This window comes from Populus nigra, chromosome 7 (genome assembly GCF_951802175.1).
Source record: "Populus nigra chromosome 7, ddPopNigr1.1, whole genome shotgun sequence".
NCBI lineage: Eukaryota > Viridiplantae > Streptophyta > Magnoliopsida > Malpighiales > Salicaceae > Populus > Populus nigra.
The window spans coordinates 3,026,114-3,041,822 of NC_084858.1; the positions used below are offsets into that span (position 1 = coordinate 3,026,114).

Genomic DNA, 15,709 nt, shown 5'->3' on the forward strand with positions numbered 1-15,709 from the left:
TTTATTAGTGCCAGGGCCAAGAAGACTATAGATATTTTGTTTCTTGAGCTAATTAAGGAAAATTGAGTCTTATCTCCTCCATGCTTGTTGGAATAAAAATATAATACTATATAAATTGATATTATGACATGAGAGAAAACTAATTTTATCTTCTTATGAAACATGGATGATCCAGGAGAGAGTTGTCATGGATATTATCTGAAATCATCAAGGGCTTCTCTTGTAATAACCAACGTTGTAAGATAAATAATGTTCTTCTCAGACTTTTGAAGCATGGATAATCTGAGAGATTTTTCCTTTCTTTTTTATGAATAGGTAGATCATTATAGATTTTATTAAGATTCTGTTTTTTTATGTGTTGTTTGTTTATGTGTTTTAAGATAATTTTTAAAAAAAAATCAAAAATTTTTTTATTTTTTTTATTTTCAGAACATTTTAATACATTAATATCAAAAATAAATTTTTGATAATTTTAATAGTTTTGCTTCAAATTGAGACTGTCTAACAAATGCAAATCCGATGCTTGCACATTGGTCACTGGTCTTCTATCTCCGGGAGGCTATTTGTGTCATGAGCACTCCACAGCCTCGCCTGAAAAATAAATGCACCAGTGGATTCTTCGACTCAAGCACCGGCGTTGTTTCAGATTTAGTCAAACATATTGGGAAGAGGCCTACAGCCATAAAGGCATCCACGACCTGAAAAAAGGAAATGACCAGAAAGATGGATATCAGTGTCTTTTCCACTCCAAATTCTTGAGATTTTTGGAAACTATTCAAGAACATAAGACCACATTCGAGGGCAATTCAGATGGAAGACGGTAAACATAGTAATCTGCAAATGCATCAATTTATTGAGGAAATGTCGAAGGCTTACTTTGTCAGTAACACTGGCTGGGGCTGCGCGACGTCATCGTGCCAAGGCGGTTCTTCACTTCCTCCGTTAGCATGCGTCCTGCAGCGTGCTCCTAAAACAAGGAGAACCCGTGCATCAGAAAGAGAAAACGATCAATTATTAGTTTTGGATAAAAACCAAATATCTTAATAGAAGAGTCAAATCAACCAAAAAGAAAGAAATCTCACCGTCTTTATGTGTTCAAGCTCAGCATCATCCTCTGGGAAAAAGTTAAGGCTGCTAAGGCTTGTTTTCTTATGGAATTGGCATATGGAATTTCAGTAATCATTCTGCTGCTAAGGCTTGTTTTCTTCTAATAATTCATGAACTGCACATTAGTGACTTAAAATACACTAAAGGATGAAAACTACTTGACAAAATCCTTTGTCCTTTACAGAAGACTTCTTGATAAATCTTTGAGGTTCTTTAAAATACTTTAAAATGTAATTATAATGTAATACTAAATGAATTTTTAAAATAATAGTGTTTTGAAGTTTTTTTTATTTAAAAATATATTAAAATAATATTTATTTTTATTGTTTTAAAATTTATTTTTAACATTAATATATCAAAACAATAAAAATAAAAAAAACAAGGAAACCACAGTTAAGGTGAACTATTTGATTATATTTGGTCACAAGATTTTTAGTGAAATAACTAATTAATCTTTTCACTGAATATTGAATTGATAGCATATTTTAATTGAAGGTTGCTTTTTTGGGAATATGAAAAAAAAATATTTTTTTAAAATGTTTTTTACTTGAAAATATATTAAAATAATATTTTTATTTTATTTTTTAAATTTTATTTTAATATTAGTATATTAAAATGATAAAAAAAAATTAATTTAAAAATAAAAAATTAAATATTTTCAAAAATATAACTAGATTGCAATGCCAGTAGTTAATCCTTTTAATTTATAATTTATTAAAACATTTTTTTCTAGTAAAGATGCTAAATTTTCATATATTCGAAACTAAAAAATTATTCAACTCTATGAAATCAATTAAAAAAACATGTTTTCAATGCTATTAAAAAAAATATCATTTAATAAATACATTAATTTAAAATATTTTTTCAGTGTTAAATAAAAACAATTAATAATTTTTTAAATAATTAAACACCATGAGATTTGATATATTATGAATGTGTTTAGTATTGTGGTACCTGCTGTGGTTGTGGTTTGAAAAAAGTTGTTTTTATAAAAAGTAATTTTAGTTTAGATTGATTTGAAAAAATAGGTGTTTGGTTGAAATTGTGGTTGAAATTGAGGTTAAACAAAAAGTAGTTTAATATATTTGGTTAATAATGCTTTTGAAATTGAGGTTATAAAATAATTTTAAAAAATATATATTAATATTGATGTTTTTTAATTTAAATATTGTAGATTTAACTATTGTTATTACATCATGAAATAAATAATACTTTATATAAAATATTTTTTATTGTTTCATTAAACTATCTACATTTCCATCACGTATGAAATACATTCGATAAGGACTACATTTTTTTAGTTTCTTAAGTGCATAACAACATCATGTAAAATATAATCAAGAACAAAATTGGGATTGCGATCAAATTCTGCAAATGGTACGTCATCAAGCGATCTCTGTCTAATTTATGTAGTGTCATTGAATAATGTTAAACACTAATTTTTTGAATAAAACACAATTAAAAAATACAAAATATTTTTTATTTTTTATTTTACTGGGTCGGACCTGATTCAATGTATTTTGAGTTTTGAACCAGAACCGATCCGGCCAGAACAGAGTAGTTAGGCCACACTGTTCATGCCAATTAATTGGTGTGAAGAGTGTATGCTACATTGTTCATGCTAATTAATTAGCATGAACAGTACGCAAGAAGTAGCATTTTACTACTTTTTTTTTTTGCATCTCGAACGTAAATTTACATGGGACTCATACACAGTAAACTATGTTTTATTCTTAATCAAACAAATTATATCTGTATTTTAAATAAAACACAAACACAATCTCATTAATAAACAAACTTATATCTTTAAAGAAATGAATTTTTTTATCATAACCTAATCACTATAAACAAAGATTAAGTGTTATTCTATTCGATTCTTTATATTTATTTTTGTGATAATTAAGCACTATTTAATTAATTTCCACTATGTTTTTGTCGCCATGAAACTCAGTTTTAACAAGTGTAATAAAAGTTAAAAATGTTTTACAAAGAAGAAAAACAAGGACCAAAGGTGACCAAACCCAACCTGACCGAGTCCGATCCCTCAATCCTTATCTAGTTCAAGTCAGTCCTTCAACTCAAGATGCAATTTTTAGGGTTTTAAAAATCAAAGCACCGGTTAAGCTAGGGTTTTAGTTCCTCTGCAAACTGCAAGCAAGAAAGACCCTTCCTGTGCTACTTCCAAAACCGACCAGTTCCTCAAATTCTTAGACATGAGAGTAAAGAAGCAGAAACGCCACCGGCGGGCAGTGAGATTTTACACAGCATGTTTTGGGTTCCGTCAGCCGTACAAAGTCTTGTGCGACGGCACATTTATTCACCATTTAATAGTTAATAACATTGCTCCTGCTGATACAGCTATTTCTAACATTCTTGGTGGCTCTGTCAAGCTCTTCACCACCAGGTCTGCTCCCTTTTGCTTTTCTTTTAGTTTATGTTAAAAAAATAAGAAGAAAGATTGGATTTTTATTCGTTTCTTGTTGTTTTTGGGGTTGTAGGTGTGTTTTGGCAGAGCTGAAAAGACTTGGGAAATCTTACACTGAATCGCTTCAGGCAGCTAATACGCTTATGATTGCAAGGTGGGTTTTTATGGTGTAAAAGGGCTTTATCTTTTGGGGTTTTGTTGCTGAATTTGATGGCTTGTGGATTTCTGAAATTGGGTTTTAGAGATTTTACTCTTTTCTGGGTTTGGTATGATTTTGAAGTTCCATTTCAATGGCAGGTGTGATCATGAACAAATCAAGAATGCAGAGGGTTGCATTGTGGAGATTATTGGAGAAAATAACCCGGACCACTTCTATGTTGGTACTCAGGATACTGACATGCGGAAGAAGTTTCAGGAGGTTAGTTTTTTTTTTCATTTTAAATTATTTTACATGATTTTTGGTCGTTAATGAATTGTTTATCCCTTAATTGTGTTGGTACTGGATAGTTGATCACAATGTGATATGTTTATGCCAAAACTTTATGGATTGTGTAATCTGTAGCGATGTTTTCTTATATGTTTAATTGAGGATTTGAAAAATTGTTAAATACTGACCTCAGTAGAATTGTTTCAAACACCATTAATCAGTCCATTAATGGTGTTTTCTGAAGAATTAAAATTTCAGTCCATTAATCATATAATCCTTGTGTGTTTCAACTGACATGGTGTTAGAAGTTGGAATATCTGTAGCATGGCCTTGGGTGTCACTTAGATGAAGATCTTTTTGGAAGGATTGTAAGGCTGATCTGGTAAACTTGTGATTGATCCCTGTAATTGCACTAATAGATCGGCAGTTTAGCTCTGTTTTTTGTTTACCAGCTATCATATTGGAAGGGATCCATCCAGTAACCAGGTTAGCTGGTTAAAATGAATTGGGAAATGCACAGTGATGCAGCAGTACTCGTACTCGGATTAGTGACTAGAAATAACCGTTGGAATGTCCATTAACAATTGTGATAAACTGTCCTACAGGTGCCAGGTGTCCCTCTCATATTTGGTCTGAGAAATGCCCTCTTTCTTCAGCCACCATCTGCATTTCAGCGGCAGTTTGCCAAAAATTCAGAAGAAGAACGGTCACATATGACCGAGAAAGAAGTCGCACTCTTAAAAAAGAGGACTAAGGACTTAGTGGAAAATTGGGAAATTGCAGATTCTTCTGATGAAAATGGAGGTCCAGATGATGAAAATTTGGAAATGCAGCCCCAGAAATACTCTTCAAGAAAGGGAATGAAGGTCAAGGATAGACCTCAATTCAAGAGAAACAAAGCTAAGGTATATTGTCTGCTTCAAGCTTGTTTATTGCTAACATCTTTAACCCATAAAAACTGCTAGAAAGGGTCTGTTCGTATTATGTTGTTTGCTATTTTTTTGGGATATGCATATACTTAACCATTTTCTTAATCTGCAAGACAAGGGGATTACCTGATCAGCAGTCTTTTTCTATTTAATGGGAAGGCAACATTTTAGGTTCAGCTACAGGTTAATCGCAGCTTACAATTGTTCTAATAAAAAAACAGTATTTTCTTGAAAGCACAAAGATGTTCCTTGAATTATTTACTTTTCTAAGTAATTAATGACGAAGAACATGCTATTTGAGAAATTAGATACTGTGTACAATAAAATTGTGGAATATCCATGGTGCTTATCTAACTATAAAACTATGATCACTGTTCATGGCCCATAAAGATTTTTTTAAATGATGTTTGATATATTTATTTAATTTATAGCTTTGAGGTGGATGCTACTGGCAATATAGTTTTTATGTGTTACGCAGCAGCATAGTAAACTTGTTTTTGAACATCGCAGTATAGTAAACTGAATCACTTAATATTAATTTAATTGACATGAAAGGTACGTGGTAGAATGCTATTGCTAACTTGCCAAGTACTTTCAAGAGGAATGTCTATGCTCATCTGGTCAACTTTGTGTCAAACTTTCCAGGGTCCAAATCCACTTTCAGTCCAGAAGAAAAAGAGTCGTCAAAACACAAACTCCATGTCAGGGAAGGTTAGTGAAAGTTTTTGAATGTTTTTATACTTTTTGGTGGATTCTTATGTTTAAGCAATGATGTGGATTACTCACTGCTGAATTGCAACATCTGGACTAGAGAAATATGGTTCATAATTGCATGTTTGATGCTTTTAAATCCACTGCTATGTTTACAATCGGACTTGAATCCTGTCCTGTTTAACATGGACGGTAGTTATTGTCTCTTGTTCTTGTCACTGTTGATTGTGAGAAAGAATAGTGCTGCTGGACATTGCGTTCTCCCTGTCATTTTCTTTTTGCACATTTTTAGTGGCAACTTAGTGGTTTTGGAGTTGAAATTCATGGCCTTGTCTTGACATCTAGCAGATGGGTAATTAAACTTCTGGTCATCATTTTTTATTGTTGAAATCACCTTGGCCCTTTTATTTCAATTATTCCATGGATGTGTTCAATGTGTTGGCCTGCTATAGAAAAGGGTTAAAAATAAAGATGTAGTGGAAATGGTTGCTGTCACTTATGGTAAAACTTTGACAAATGAGAAAACAATGTTGTAGTCAAGATATAGCTTTTCAATCTTGCTTGTTAACGCATCTTTTTTCTGGTAACTGAGGGTTATAATACGGAGTGTAATCTATGCTGGTAGTCAGCTTTGTGTGTTTTTGATTGTTACCTGTGTATTTCATATCAGATATTTCAAACGAGCCAATTCACTGGCCTCTGAAAGGGTGATTTAGGGTTTGCCAACTGAAAGAATATAGATGAAACTGTTTAGAGTATCATGAGATGTGAGATCTGGGTACATACATGTATTCACATGGATGTGTTTAATATTCAAACTAATCCTGGAAAGTATTACTAATTCAATAACTTTGAGGTGTTGAAAAAACTGGTTAGGTTAAAATCCCTGGGCACCCATGAGTTGAAATAACAGGGATACTTTACATTATTAAAATGTGGAGGTTTTTGTACAGGAAAGCAAAGGTGGTGACGAGACGGTGAGAAGTAGAGGCAGGAAAAGAAAGAGATCACGCAAAGGCAAAAGTTCTGCTCCAGCAGAAAGCTAATGGTCTTCTTCAGCTAAATGATGGAACTTCCAGTTGTGGCTTGTATTGGAGTGAAAACTTCAAAGAGTGAATTAATTATGCCGCTTTATTGCAGATAGAGGTACAGGGCTCAATTAAAAAAAAATTCTGGCATCAAATCTGAGAATTTATTTACAAATGTAAATGTGGATTATTGCTTCTTTATCCTAAGAACTTGAAGCATTTACATTTAGAAACTGAAGGAAATTGGTGATATATATCCGATGTCGAAGTTGTAATCTCCTCAGTTGTTTTTTTCAGAGATCTAAGTTGAAGCTCTGTTGATTTTGAGTTGATTCTATTATTTTCGATAAGTAACAACTTTCTGGATGTGACCTGTTTCAGCTCATAAACTTGACATTCAATGCCAGAGCTACGACTGCTAAGTGCTAAGAGTTCCTGTATCTCATATAGATATTCCCTTGCAGAATTAACATCTTTAACAGCAACTTTTTCATCGTGCAGTTCATTTTAATAATTTGGTTAAATTTTGTGTGAAAATTCTGCATTCTTTAACCATTTCTTAGATTGGTTATTATGGATTAAGCTTCTGAAGAAAAGAAAATTTTCTTAGTTGGTGGAGGTTTTGGGATTGTTTTGTGATCTAAGGCCATAATTTTGTTAGAGAATCCATCTAGGGGTTACAGGAGGCGGAGAAAGAATGCAGAGTTGGTTTTATAGTTTAGTATAGTTAGGGGCTTGGGGTTTGGAGTTCTCCTCCTCTTACACCAAGAGAAATCCAGTAGTTTTAGGCATAGTAACAAGAACCAACTCAAGTTTTTTTTTTTTTTTAAAAAAAAACTTGAAACTACGCAGTTTTGAAAAACAAAAACCGGGTTTATCAAAGGAATTTGCACATAAGAGCAAGATCATGAGAACAGCCACAGGGGACAGGCCATCACGCGGGCTGAAGGAAAAGGCACTAGACATGCCATATGTAAAATCACACAGCTTATTGCAAACTCGAATCAAATAAAGGAAAGCAGTGATATTAGCTAGATAAAGAGATTTTCACTGCTACTGTTAACAAAGCTACCAGGTCCTCAAGACATTTTGTCCATGCATCACATGCACATATCAACAATCCAAGACACAATGGGCAACCAGCCTTCCTTCTCCCCGTATCGATTGGCAGCATCTTTTCACAACCCCCCCCCCCCCCCCATGTATTAGGATACTTATGTAAAGGCCCTGTGTACTTCAAATCAACCTATCTCTCTGCATACATTTTTGTAACAAAAAATTAATTAGATATATTGGAATTTTTTTAAAACGGTCTGTGTTTTTTCCTCTTGTTTTTTTGGTATTGTACTATGATCTTAACCTGTTTAGGATCTGGCTTGGTCAATTAATTTTCTGTAGGTAGCGTTTGATAATGTAGTGGTTATTGTTTTTCAAAGTATTTATTACTTGAAAATATATTAAAATAATATTTTTTTAATTATTTTTAACACTAGTCCATCAACATAATCTAAAAATATAAAAAAATAATTTTAAATAAAAAAATTAAAATTTAAAAAAATATAATTTTAACCGCGTTTCTAAATATTATCTAAATATTTGAAGGTTAGAAAACTTAATCTAAATGTATTAACATTTAGTTCGTTAAGCTAAATACTTAGCTTGTTTGAAACTTGAGCCAAATATTTTTATTAAATTTCAAACATTTCTCATGTTTTTTAATTGGATTCTTTCCATTTGTAAACATTTTCACATTTCATGGAATGTTATTTTAAAGAAAATTTGATAAAAAAAATTGGACAGAAAAAGGATCAAATCGATAAAATTCATAAACTTGAGATGAATTAGGAATGAGTGTAGAAGTTGGGGGAATTCATTTGATGTTTCCCCTTGTTTCTTTGAAACTTGCAACCACACTGGTAGGTCATGGGAGTATCCTTTTCTTGCGGAGATTCGGGGATTCCACTATGTCTTTATTCAACACCATCTTCCAGTACATTTCCCATGAACAAGAATTTCTCTGCCAACTCTTCTTTGTTTCCATACTACTGCTTCCCATCTCTCTCTTTCTCTCCGGTACTTGCACATGGCAACTCTTTTCAGGCTGTTTCCTCCAGCCCCTGAAGCAAAAACTTTTCTGCTAAACCATAAACCGACTCCTCTGTTCTCTTCTCGAAAACCCCAGACCACAGCTTCAAGAAAATCCCACCATGGAATCCAAAGCAGCAAGTTTGGAAGCTTTCTTGACTTGAAACCTCTATCAAAACCTGAGTCCTTGGATTTTGATCTCTCATGGATTGATCCTGCAGACAGGCATCGTTGCTTTGATGTGATCGTTATTGGGACAGGCCCGGCAGGTTTGCGTCTTGCTGAGCAAGTGTCTCGCTATGGAGTTAAGGTATGTTGTGTTGATCCTTCCCCGCTTTCTATGTGGCCTAATAACTACGGTGTTTGGGTTGATGAGTTTGAGAGCTTGGGGCTTGTTGATTGCTTGGACAAAACATGGCCTATGACTTGTGTCTATATCGATGATGACAAGACCAAGTATTTAGATCGTCCTTATGCTCGTGTTGGCAGGAAGGAATTCAAGACAAAATTGTTGGAGAATTGTGCCTCTAATGGGGTTAGGTTTCATAAGGCTAAGGTTTGGAAAGTGAAGCATGAGGAGTTTGAATCTTCAATTGTTTGTGATGATGGGATTGAGCTAAGAGCTAGCTTAGTTGTTGATGCAAGTGGTTTTGCTAGTACTTTTACTGAGTATGATAAGCCAAGAAACCATGGATATCAGATTGCTCATGGCATTTTAGCTGAAGTTGATTACCATCCATTTGACCTGGATAAAATGGTTCTTATGGATTGGAGAGATTCCCATCTGGGAAATGAACCTTGTTTGCGTGCAAACAATTCAAAACTTCCAACCTTTTTGTATGCCATGCCATTTGATTCCAACCTTGTATTTCTGGAAGAGACTTCCTTGGTTAGTAAGCCTCTGTTATCATACATGGAGGTCAAGAACAGGATGGTAGCAAGGCTAAGACATTTAGGAATCAGAGTGAAGAATGTTATAGAGGAAGAGAAATGCTTGATTCCAATGGGAGGACCTCTCCCACGAATCCCTCAAAGCGTGATGGCTATCGGCGGGACTTCAGGGGTAGTCCACCCCTCAACTGGGTACATGGTGGCTAGAACAATGGCCTTAGCCCCAATTTTAGCTGGTGCCATTGTGGAGTGTCTTGGCTCAACCAGAATGATCAGGGGCAGGCCGCTTCATCATAGAGTGTGGAATGGCTTGTGGCCATTAGAGAGGAGGTGTACAAGGGAGTTTTATTCTTTTGGGATGGAGACTTTGTTGAAGCTTGATCTGAAGGGGACGAGGAGGTTCTTCGATGCTTTCTTTGATTTGGATCCTTATTACTGGCAAGGGTTCCTCTCCTCAAGGTTGTCCCTTGGGGAGCTTCTTCTGTTAAGCTTCTCTTTATTTCGTAATGCCTCAAATCCATCCAGGCTTGACATTGTTACAAAGTGTCCTGTGCCTCTGGCTAGAATGGTAGGGAATTTGGCACTTGAAGCCATCTGAGGATGCACAGTTGCGACACAGATTGAAGAAGTGTTCATGTTTTCTGAATAAAAGAAAATCATTCTTGATTACATTTGTCATCTCTTGCTGCATTGGACTATACTGTATTTGAAATTGGTCCACTCACTGGATCCCTGAAATCAATTGAAAATGCTTAGCCATTAGTCAAGTGGATTCCCCACTATCTCATGAACACTCATCCCTGCAAGCATTGCACTCCATATTCAATCTTTCTCGCTCTTGCTCCGGTCTCTTAAGAATTTCCATGATTATATTTTTTTTGTGACCAAACATTTTAAAATGTTTGAGATCTCACTTGCTTGATTTGTTTTTTTATTGGATTTTTAGAATTAATCCGGTAGACTCTGTAAAACCCGGGTGATACTTTATTATGTTAACTTTAAGAGATTGATTTTTTAAAATTTTATTCAAAATAACAACATTTTAATATTTTTAATTTTTTATATAACATAACATCATTTTAGAGTTTATCAATTAATATGTTGGTCAACTACAATAATCCGAACACTAGAGCAGAATTGAAGTAGCTATGATAATTATAGTATTGTAATTATTTTTTAAAATATTTTTTTAAAAAAAATATATTAAAAAATATATTTTTTTAAATTTATTTTTAATACAAGCATAACAAAATATTTTAAAAACAAAAAAATAATTAATTTGTTAAAAATAATTCTTTTAAAAAACACATGCCACTGCACAAACAAACATTACCAAACAAAAGTGTCTCCACACTGTGACAATAGCCGCAGGCCCATGATGTGTAGTGTTTTATATATATATTGGGCTATGCAAATAATTTTCTATTTAATTATCAAACAGTTGCTGAGTTTGTGGGCCGTGCTTTCCACCTTCACCCAAACAGTAAGGCAAATCTAAAAACAACCCTGCATTTCAGCAAAATTCAACAGAAAAAGAAAACGTTCTTAGCAATAGCCAGTGGCTCCTCTCTGTCTCTCCGGAAATTTCCATGCTATCGAATTCGAACGGAATTAGGGTTTGGAATCTGTAATCGGAGTGGAAATCAATTCATGAAGCCAATAAGGCTACCGGAACCCCCGAGTCCCACCATGGGAGTACCGGAGATCTTCGAAAACGGCGCGTACAGTGTCATTCGCCGTGCCGTCGTCATCGGCAACGGATTTCCCGGTTCAGAAAACCAGAGCCTCGGCTTAGTTCGTGCTCTTGGCCTCTATGATAAGCACGTCTTATTTGTCAGTTCACTTCTCTCCTTTTCAGCTCCTTAATCACAAAAAAAGAAATAATTTTTGCTTGGTTTTTAGTTCCTGCTAAATTAGGGTTTAATCTTTTATTTTTGGATTGGTTTTTGGAGCATTTATTTAATTGGATGGATGTAGAGAGTGACGAGACCAAGAGGAGGCATAAATGAGTGGTTGCATTGGCTACCGATTTCTCTCCACAAGTTGTTGTACTACATCATAAGGCGGATATATAGTTATTTGCGGTTAATAGCGTCGCGGCGGAGGAGACTTTCACCTCTGCCGTCGGAGAAAGGTCGCAATGTGGGCTTGTCGTCAATTTTAGAAGCTGATTCGAAGCGGATTGTGAATATGGCACGAGAAAGTTATGAGAAGTAATTTTCTTACAGGCTTTTGTGTAATTTGAACTTGTTAAGTTACTGAAAGTGTTAAAAGTATATATCATTTCGAGTGAATTTTACCTGTTTTATTCAAACAAAGATGCAAACTTGAAAGTACGCTTCTTGTAAGTCGTGCTTATCTTTATTGAACATGGGCGTGTGGTAATGGTTAATGGATTACGTGGTATCTGTGCAACCTTGTGAAAGGAAAAGGAAAGTGAAGAAAATGCATGATCATGGTATTAGTGGTTAATGGATTGTGAAGATCATGTGCTCATATGGAAATGAAAGGGTTGTGTTGTGTATGACTAATGGTGCTTTAACCTTGCGATGTAGACTCATGAAAAGGTTATGTTATTTATTTTTTTGTCTTTTAATTCGTCCTTGTGCTGCATTTATGTGATTGTTGCCCTGTGGAGCTATGTTGGATTTGAAACCTATTACTCCACTAAAATATGCAGCGGGCCCAAACTTGTTGGTATTTGCAATACGAATTTTCCATTTTACACCTCTTAGTTCCTATCAGTAAACAGACCTCCTTTTTCTTTAATTTATTTGTTTTGCTGCATTGTATCAGGGATGGCCCTTTATTGGTAGTTGCATCTGGAAGAGATACAATTTCTGTTGCAAGCTCTATAAAACGTTTAGCATCAGAAAAAGTTTTCCTTGTTCAGGTTTGAGGCCTTCCCTTAATTTAAATTGCACTTGATAAAGCTAATTGCTACATTCTATAAATAACACGGTTCTTTGATGGCTATCTAAAAAATATACCAAGGAGGATCCAATTTGTAACCTTTTGCTATTAGTATCAGATGGATGAATAAACCATTATATACATAAGGGCTAGTATATACCTATGTTAGCCTGTTGTACAGTGACAGCTACAGCTTCCAAAGTTCTATAATAAACCAATGCATATGTAAGGACTCTTTGCATGCTATACAGTGTCAGACACAGCTTCCAAAGCTGCCCTGCCAATTCAACTCGATCCTCTTTCTGTTGTTGCACAAAAGCTTCTGATATTCATTTTATTTTTCTCATGCAGATTCAACATCCAAGGTCAGACTTGAGTAGGTTTGACTTGGTTGTCACACCTCATCACGATTATTATCCTTTGACTCCCCAAGCACAAGAACAAGTTCCTCGATTTCTTCAGAGGTGGATAACTCCATGTGAACCTCCTGATGAGCATGTGGTATGTATCAAAACATTAAATTGCTCTAGTTGGTTGGTTGTAATGAGACTTTTTTGTTGACAATCTCTCTTTTTGAAGATGAAGATGGTAATTAGCAGTTTATAACATGACCATTGAACTTCAGGTTCTTACCGTGGGAGCCTTACATCAAATTGATTTTGCTGCGTTACGCAGTGCAGCTAGTACATGGCATGACGAGTTTGCACCTTTGCCAAAGCCTTTGCTGGTGGTTAACATTGGAGGCCCTTCATGTACTTAGCCATTATACGTTTAACCCACTGTACTCTTTTGTGATTAGACAGTTTTGGTGCAAATTGTCAGTCTCACTTCCATTGTTTGTCTTTTCTTGATATAGTGGTCCGTGCATTATTCTATTTTATTTTTTGTTATATTAATCTCATATGAGTATTGCCTTCGTGGTCACTACTGCATATATTGATTTTTGTTGCATTCAAACCCTGGGGGAGAAGGGGGGAGAGGGGTGGGAGGAGGTTCAAACCTTGAAAGTCTGCTGTAAAGAGGAACTCTTTTCCACTACACCATAAGTTGATCCTTGAAATTAAATGATGAAATTGTTGTGAGAGTCGAAGTTGATTATTGCTGTTGTTTTTACATCATGCGGACTCTTCAAAATAACTCAACTACCAAAACTAAACTTGGCTTTGCTATGCGCTGAAGATATGCAATTCCTTGTGAGATTCCATCATATATCTCAGAACACCAGTTATATTGAATTTGTTGTAGGAAATGCAGTTTCTTATTTATTTATTATTTATTTTTTAATGTTAGCATAGCAATAACTGAAACTTTAAAATCAAACATTGTCACGAGTTCGTGCCCCAATTAAAGAACTAGAAGTTGAAAAGGCATGTCTGATTATTTCTTTTGTTCTGCTCTGTTTGGGTTTGGGTTTATGATTATTTTTATGCAGAGAACTTAAAAGTTCCCTGTTCTCTTAGTTCTTGATGTTTCTCATGGACTGAGAACTTAAGACATGATTATATGATGTGGTGCCTAAAATTGTTTAGGTCACTGTCGTTATGGAACGGACCTAGCGAAGCAGTTATGTACCTTTGTGACTAACTTGCTTGTGAGCTGCGGGAGTGTCAGAATATCTTTCTCAAATAGGACACCTGAGAAGGTATGGCCACTCATTTCTCATAGTTTCTTTTTCCAATACCTGTTACTTATCCCTCAATTCATGTGTCTGTCATTATACCTACAGGTTTCAAACATAATAATCAAAGAACTTGCAAATAATCCAAAAGTTTACATCTGGGATGGTGAAGGTATTGTTGATTGATTTGAAAAATTCAATCCATACTAGTTAAATTACTAGAGTTCACAATCTTATAAGTTTTGCATGTCATACCATTCAGAGCCAAATCCATATATGGGACATTTAGCTTGGGGAGATGCATTTGTTGTCACAGCAGATTCAGTCAGTATGATAAGTGAGGCTTGCAGTACTGGGTATGCATGAAAATTATCTCTATCAACTGCGATGATTTAGAACATAAAAGCTCCGAGATGCCCTGTTTTATTTTGTAAATGCTGATTTAAAACTCCAATAATGTTCTTGCAGGAAACCTGTTTATGTGATGGGATCTGAACGTTGCACATGGAAGTTGGCTGACTTCCATAAATCTTTGAGGGAGCGAGGAGTGGTTCGACCATTTACAGGATCTGAGGATGTAAGTAAATAGTAGAATACTTATTTAAATGATGTACTAATTATCTCCCAGTCCCATATTAGCTGTCGAACATTGTTTTTTCAATTAGTTAAATGCAAATTCATTTATTATTTCTTCTCTAGAAGATTTTTTCAAAATTTTACTTTATGTAAAAATATGATAATACTTCTACTTCGTAAAGGTTGTGCTATTAGTCAAAATAACTGAAGGTAAATTTGAATGGTTATACATCGCCAAACAACTATGAAATTGCTTGTTTCTCATCGACTTTAGTTGATAGGTTTTGTAATGGCTGTCCTGGGAATTTGTTCTGGTTATTTTTTCTTCTTTCTTGAAATTGGTGTTCCCTTTGTGCAATGAATAATTAGTGCTCCATATTCTCATCTATATCTTAACCAGTACATGTAGTGATCAAGTTTCTCCTTCACTTAATTACGTTGGTAATCTGCTTGTCTATCTCTTTCAGATTTCAGAAAGCTGGAGCTACCCACCTCTAAATGACACTGCTGAAGTTGCTCGTCGAGTTCATGAAGTGCTTGCTGAAAGAGGATTGAGAGTGCGGCCATAAAACTTGTTTATAGTTGTTATTCTTGAAAGATGTTTTTGTTTTGAAAGGGAAGTCGGGAGATTCGGTTTGTTCGATATTACTTTTAGGAATTCCAACTGCAAAGCATTGATAGATGTTAAAATTGGTTTCTTTTCCCTATGGGAGTTTTGGGATATACATGTAAAAAATAAAGGCAAACTCATCTAGTGCGGCTTGTAATATAGGAATAGCATCCTTTCCTTTTGTGCAGCATTATTTAAAGTCCTTTCAGTTTTGGCACCCGTTTTACGTTGTGAAAATAAACTTCCCACTGTATTCTTTGTTTTTCTGAAAGGTGTAAATTGAATAGCGATTGATTTATACAGAGGAAAACCCCTCTCTAATGAGATGAATTTCGACCAAGATGTGATTCCTGGATCTCTTCTTATTTACTTGTAGCAATAACTTTGTT

At 34.7% G+C, this 15,709-nt stretch overlaps 3 protein-coding genes across 3 annotated transcripts; all 3 read left to right on the forward strand.

Annotated features, from left to right (window-relative positions):
* The first annotated feature begins 3,175 nt into the window (after positions 1–3,175).
* Positions 3,176–6,993, forward strand: LOC133698623 (uncharacterized). Its single transcript, XM_062121616.1, has 6 exons — positions 3,176–3,511; positions 3,606–3,686; positions 3,830–3,950; positions 4,565–4,864; positions 5,534–5,599; positions 6,553–6,993. Exons 1-6 carry the CDS (start codon positions 3,321–3,323, stop codon positions 6,643–6,645), a joined length of 852 nt encoding a protein of 283 aa, XP_061977600.1. The 5' UTR covers positions 3,176–3,320; the 3' UTR covers positions 6,646–6,993.
* A 1,550-nt stretch (positions 6,994–8,543) lies between these two features.
* Positions 8,544–10,370, forward strand: LOC133698630 (capsanthin/capsorubin synthase, chromoplastic-like). The gene has a single exon (XM_062121623.1). The coding sequence runs from the start codon at positions 8,711–8,713 to the stop codon at positions 10,199–10,201; it is 1,491 nt and encodes a 496-aa protein (XP_061977607.1). The 5' UTR covers positions 8,544–8,710; the 3' UTR covers positions 10,202–10,370.
* A 680-nt stretch (positions 10,371–11,050) lies between these two features.
* LOC133700205 (mitochondrial fission protein ELM1-like) lies at positions 11,051–15,660 on the forward strand. The gene is made up of 10 exons (XM_062123746.1): positions 11,051–11,436; positions 11,581–11,816; positions 12,400–12,496; positions 12,868–13,017; positions 13,142–13,268; positions 14,046–14,158; positions 14,243–14,306; positions 14,397–14,490; positions 14,603–14,711; positions 15,178–15,660. Exons 1-10 carry the CDS (start codon positions 11,254–11,256, stop codon positions 15,277–15,279), a joined length of 1,275 nt encoding a protein of 424 aa, XP_061979730.1. The 5' UTR covers positions 11,051–11,253; the 3' UTR covers positions 15,280–15,660.
* Positions 15,661–15,709: the final 49 nt, after the last annotated feature.

Excerpts from the sequence above, each read along its gene's own strand:
- LOC133698623 (XM_062121616.1), top strand. The coding sequence starts at position 3,321 with ATGAGAGTAAAGAAGCAGAAACGCCACCGGCGGGCAGTGAGATTTTAC. Across the intron at positions 3,512-3,605 it reads GTCAAGCTCTTCACCACCAG|GTGTGTTTTGGCAGAGCTGA; the intron begins GTCTGCTCCCTT and ends TTGGGGTTGTAG. Across the intron at positions 5,600-6,552 it reads CAAACTCCATGTCAGGGAAG|GAAAGCAAAGGTGGTGACGA; the intron begins GTTAGTGAAAGT and ends GTTTTTGTACAG.
- LOC133698630 (XM_062121623.1), top strand. The coding sequence starts at position 8,711 with ATGGCAACTCTTTTCAGGCTGTTTCCTCCAGCCCCTGAAGCAAAAACT.
- LOC133700205 (XM_062123746.1), top strand. The coding sequence starts at position 11,254 with ATGAAGCCAATAAGGCTACCGGAACCCCCGAGTCCCACCATGGGAGTA. Across the intron at positions 11,817-12,399 it reads GCACGAGAAAGTTATGAGAA|GGATGGCCCTTTATTGGTAG; the intron begins GTAATTTTCTTA and ends GCATTGTATCAG. Across the intron at positions 13,018-13,141 it reads AACCTCCTGATGAGCATGTG|GTTCTTACCGTGGGAGCCTT; the intron begins GTATGTATCAAA and ends ATTGAACTTCAG.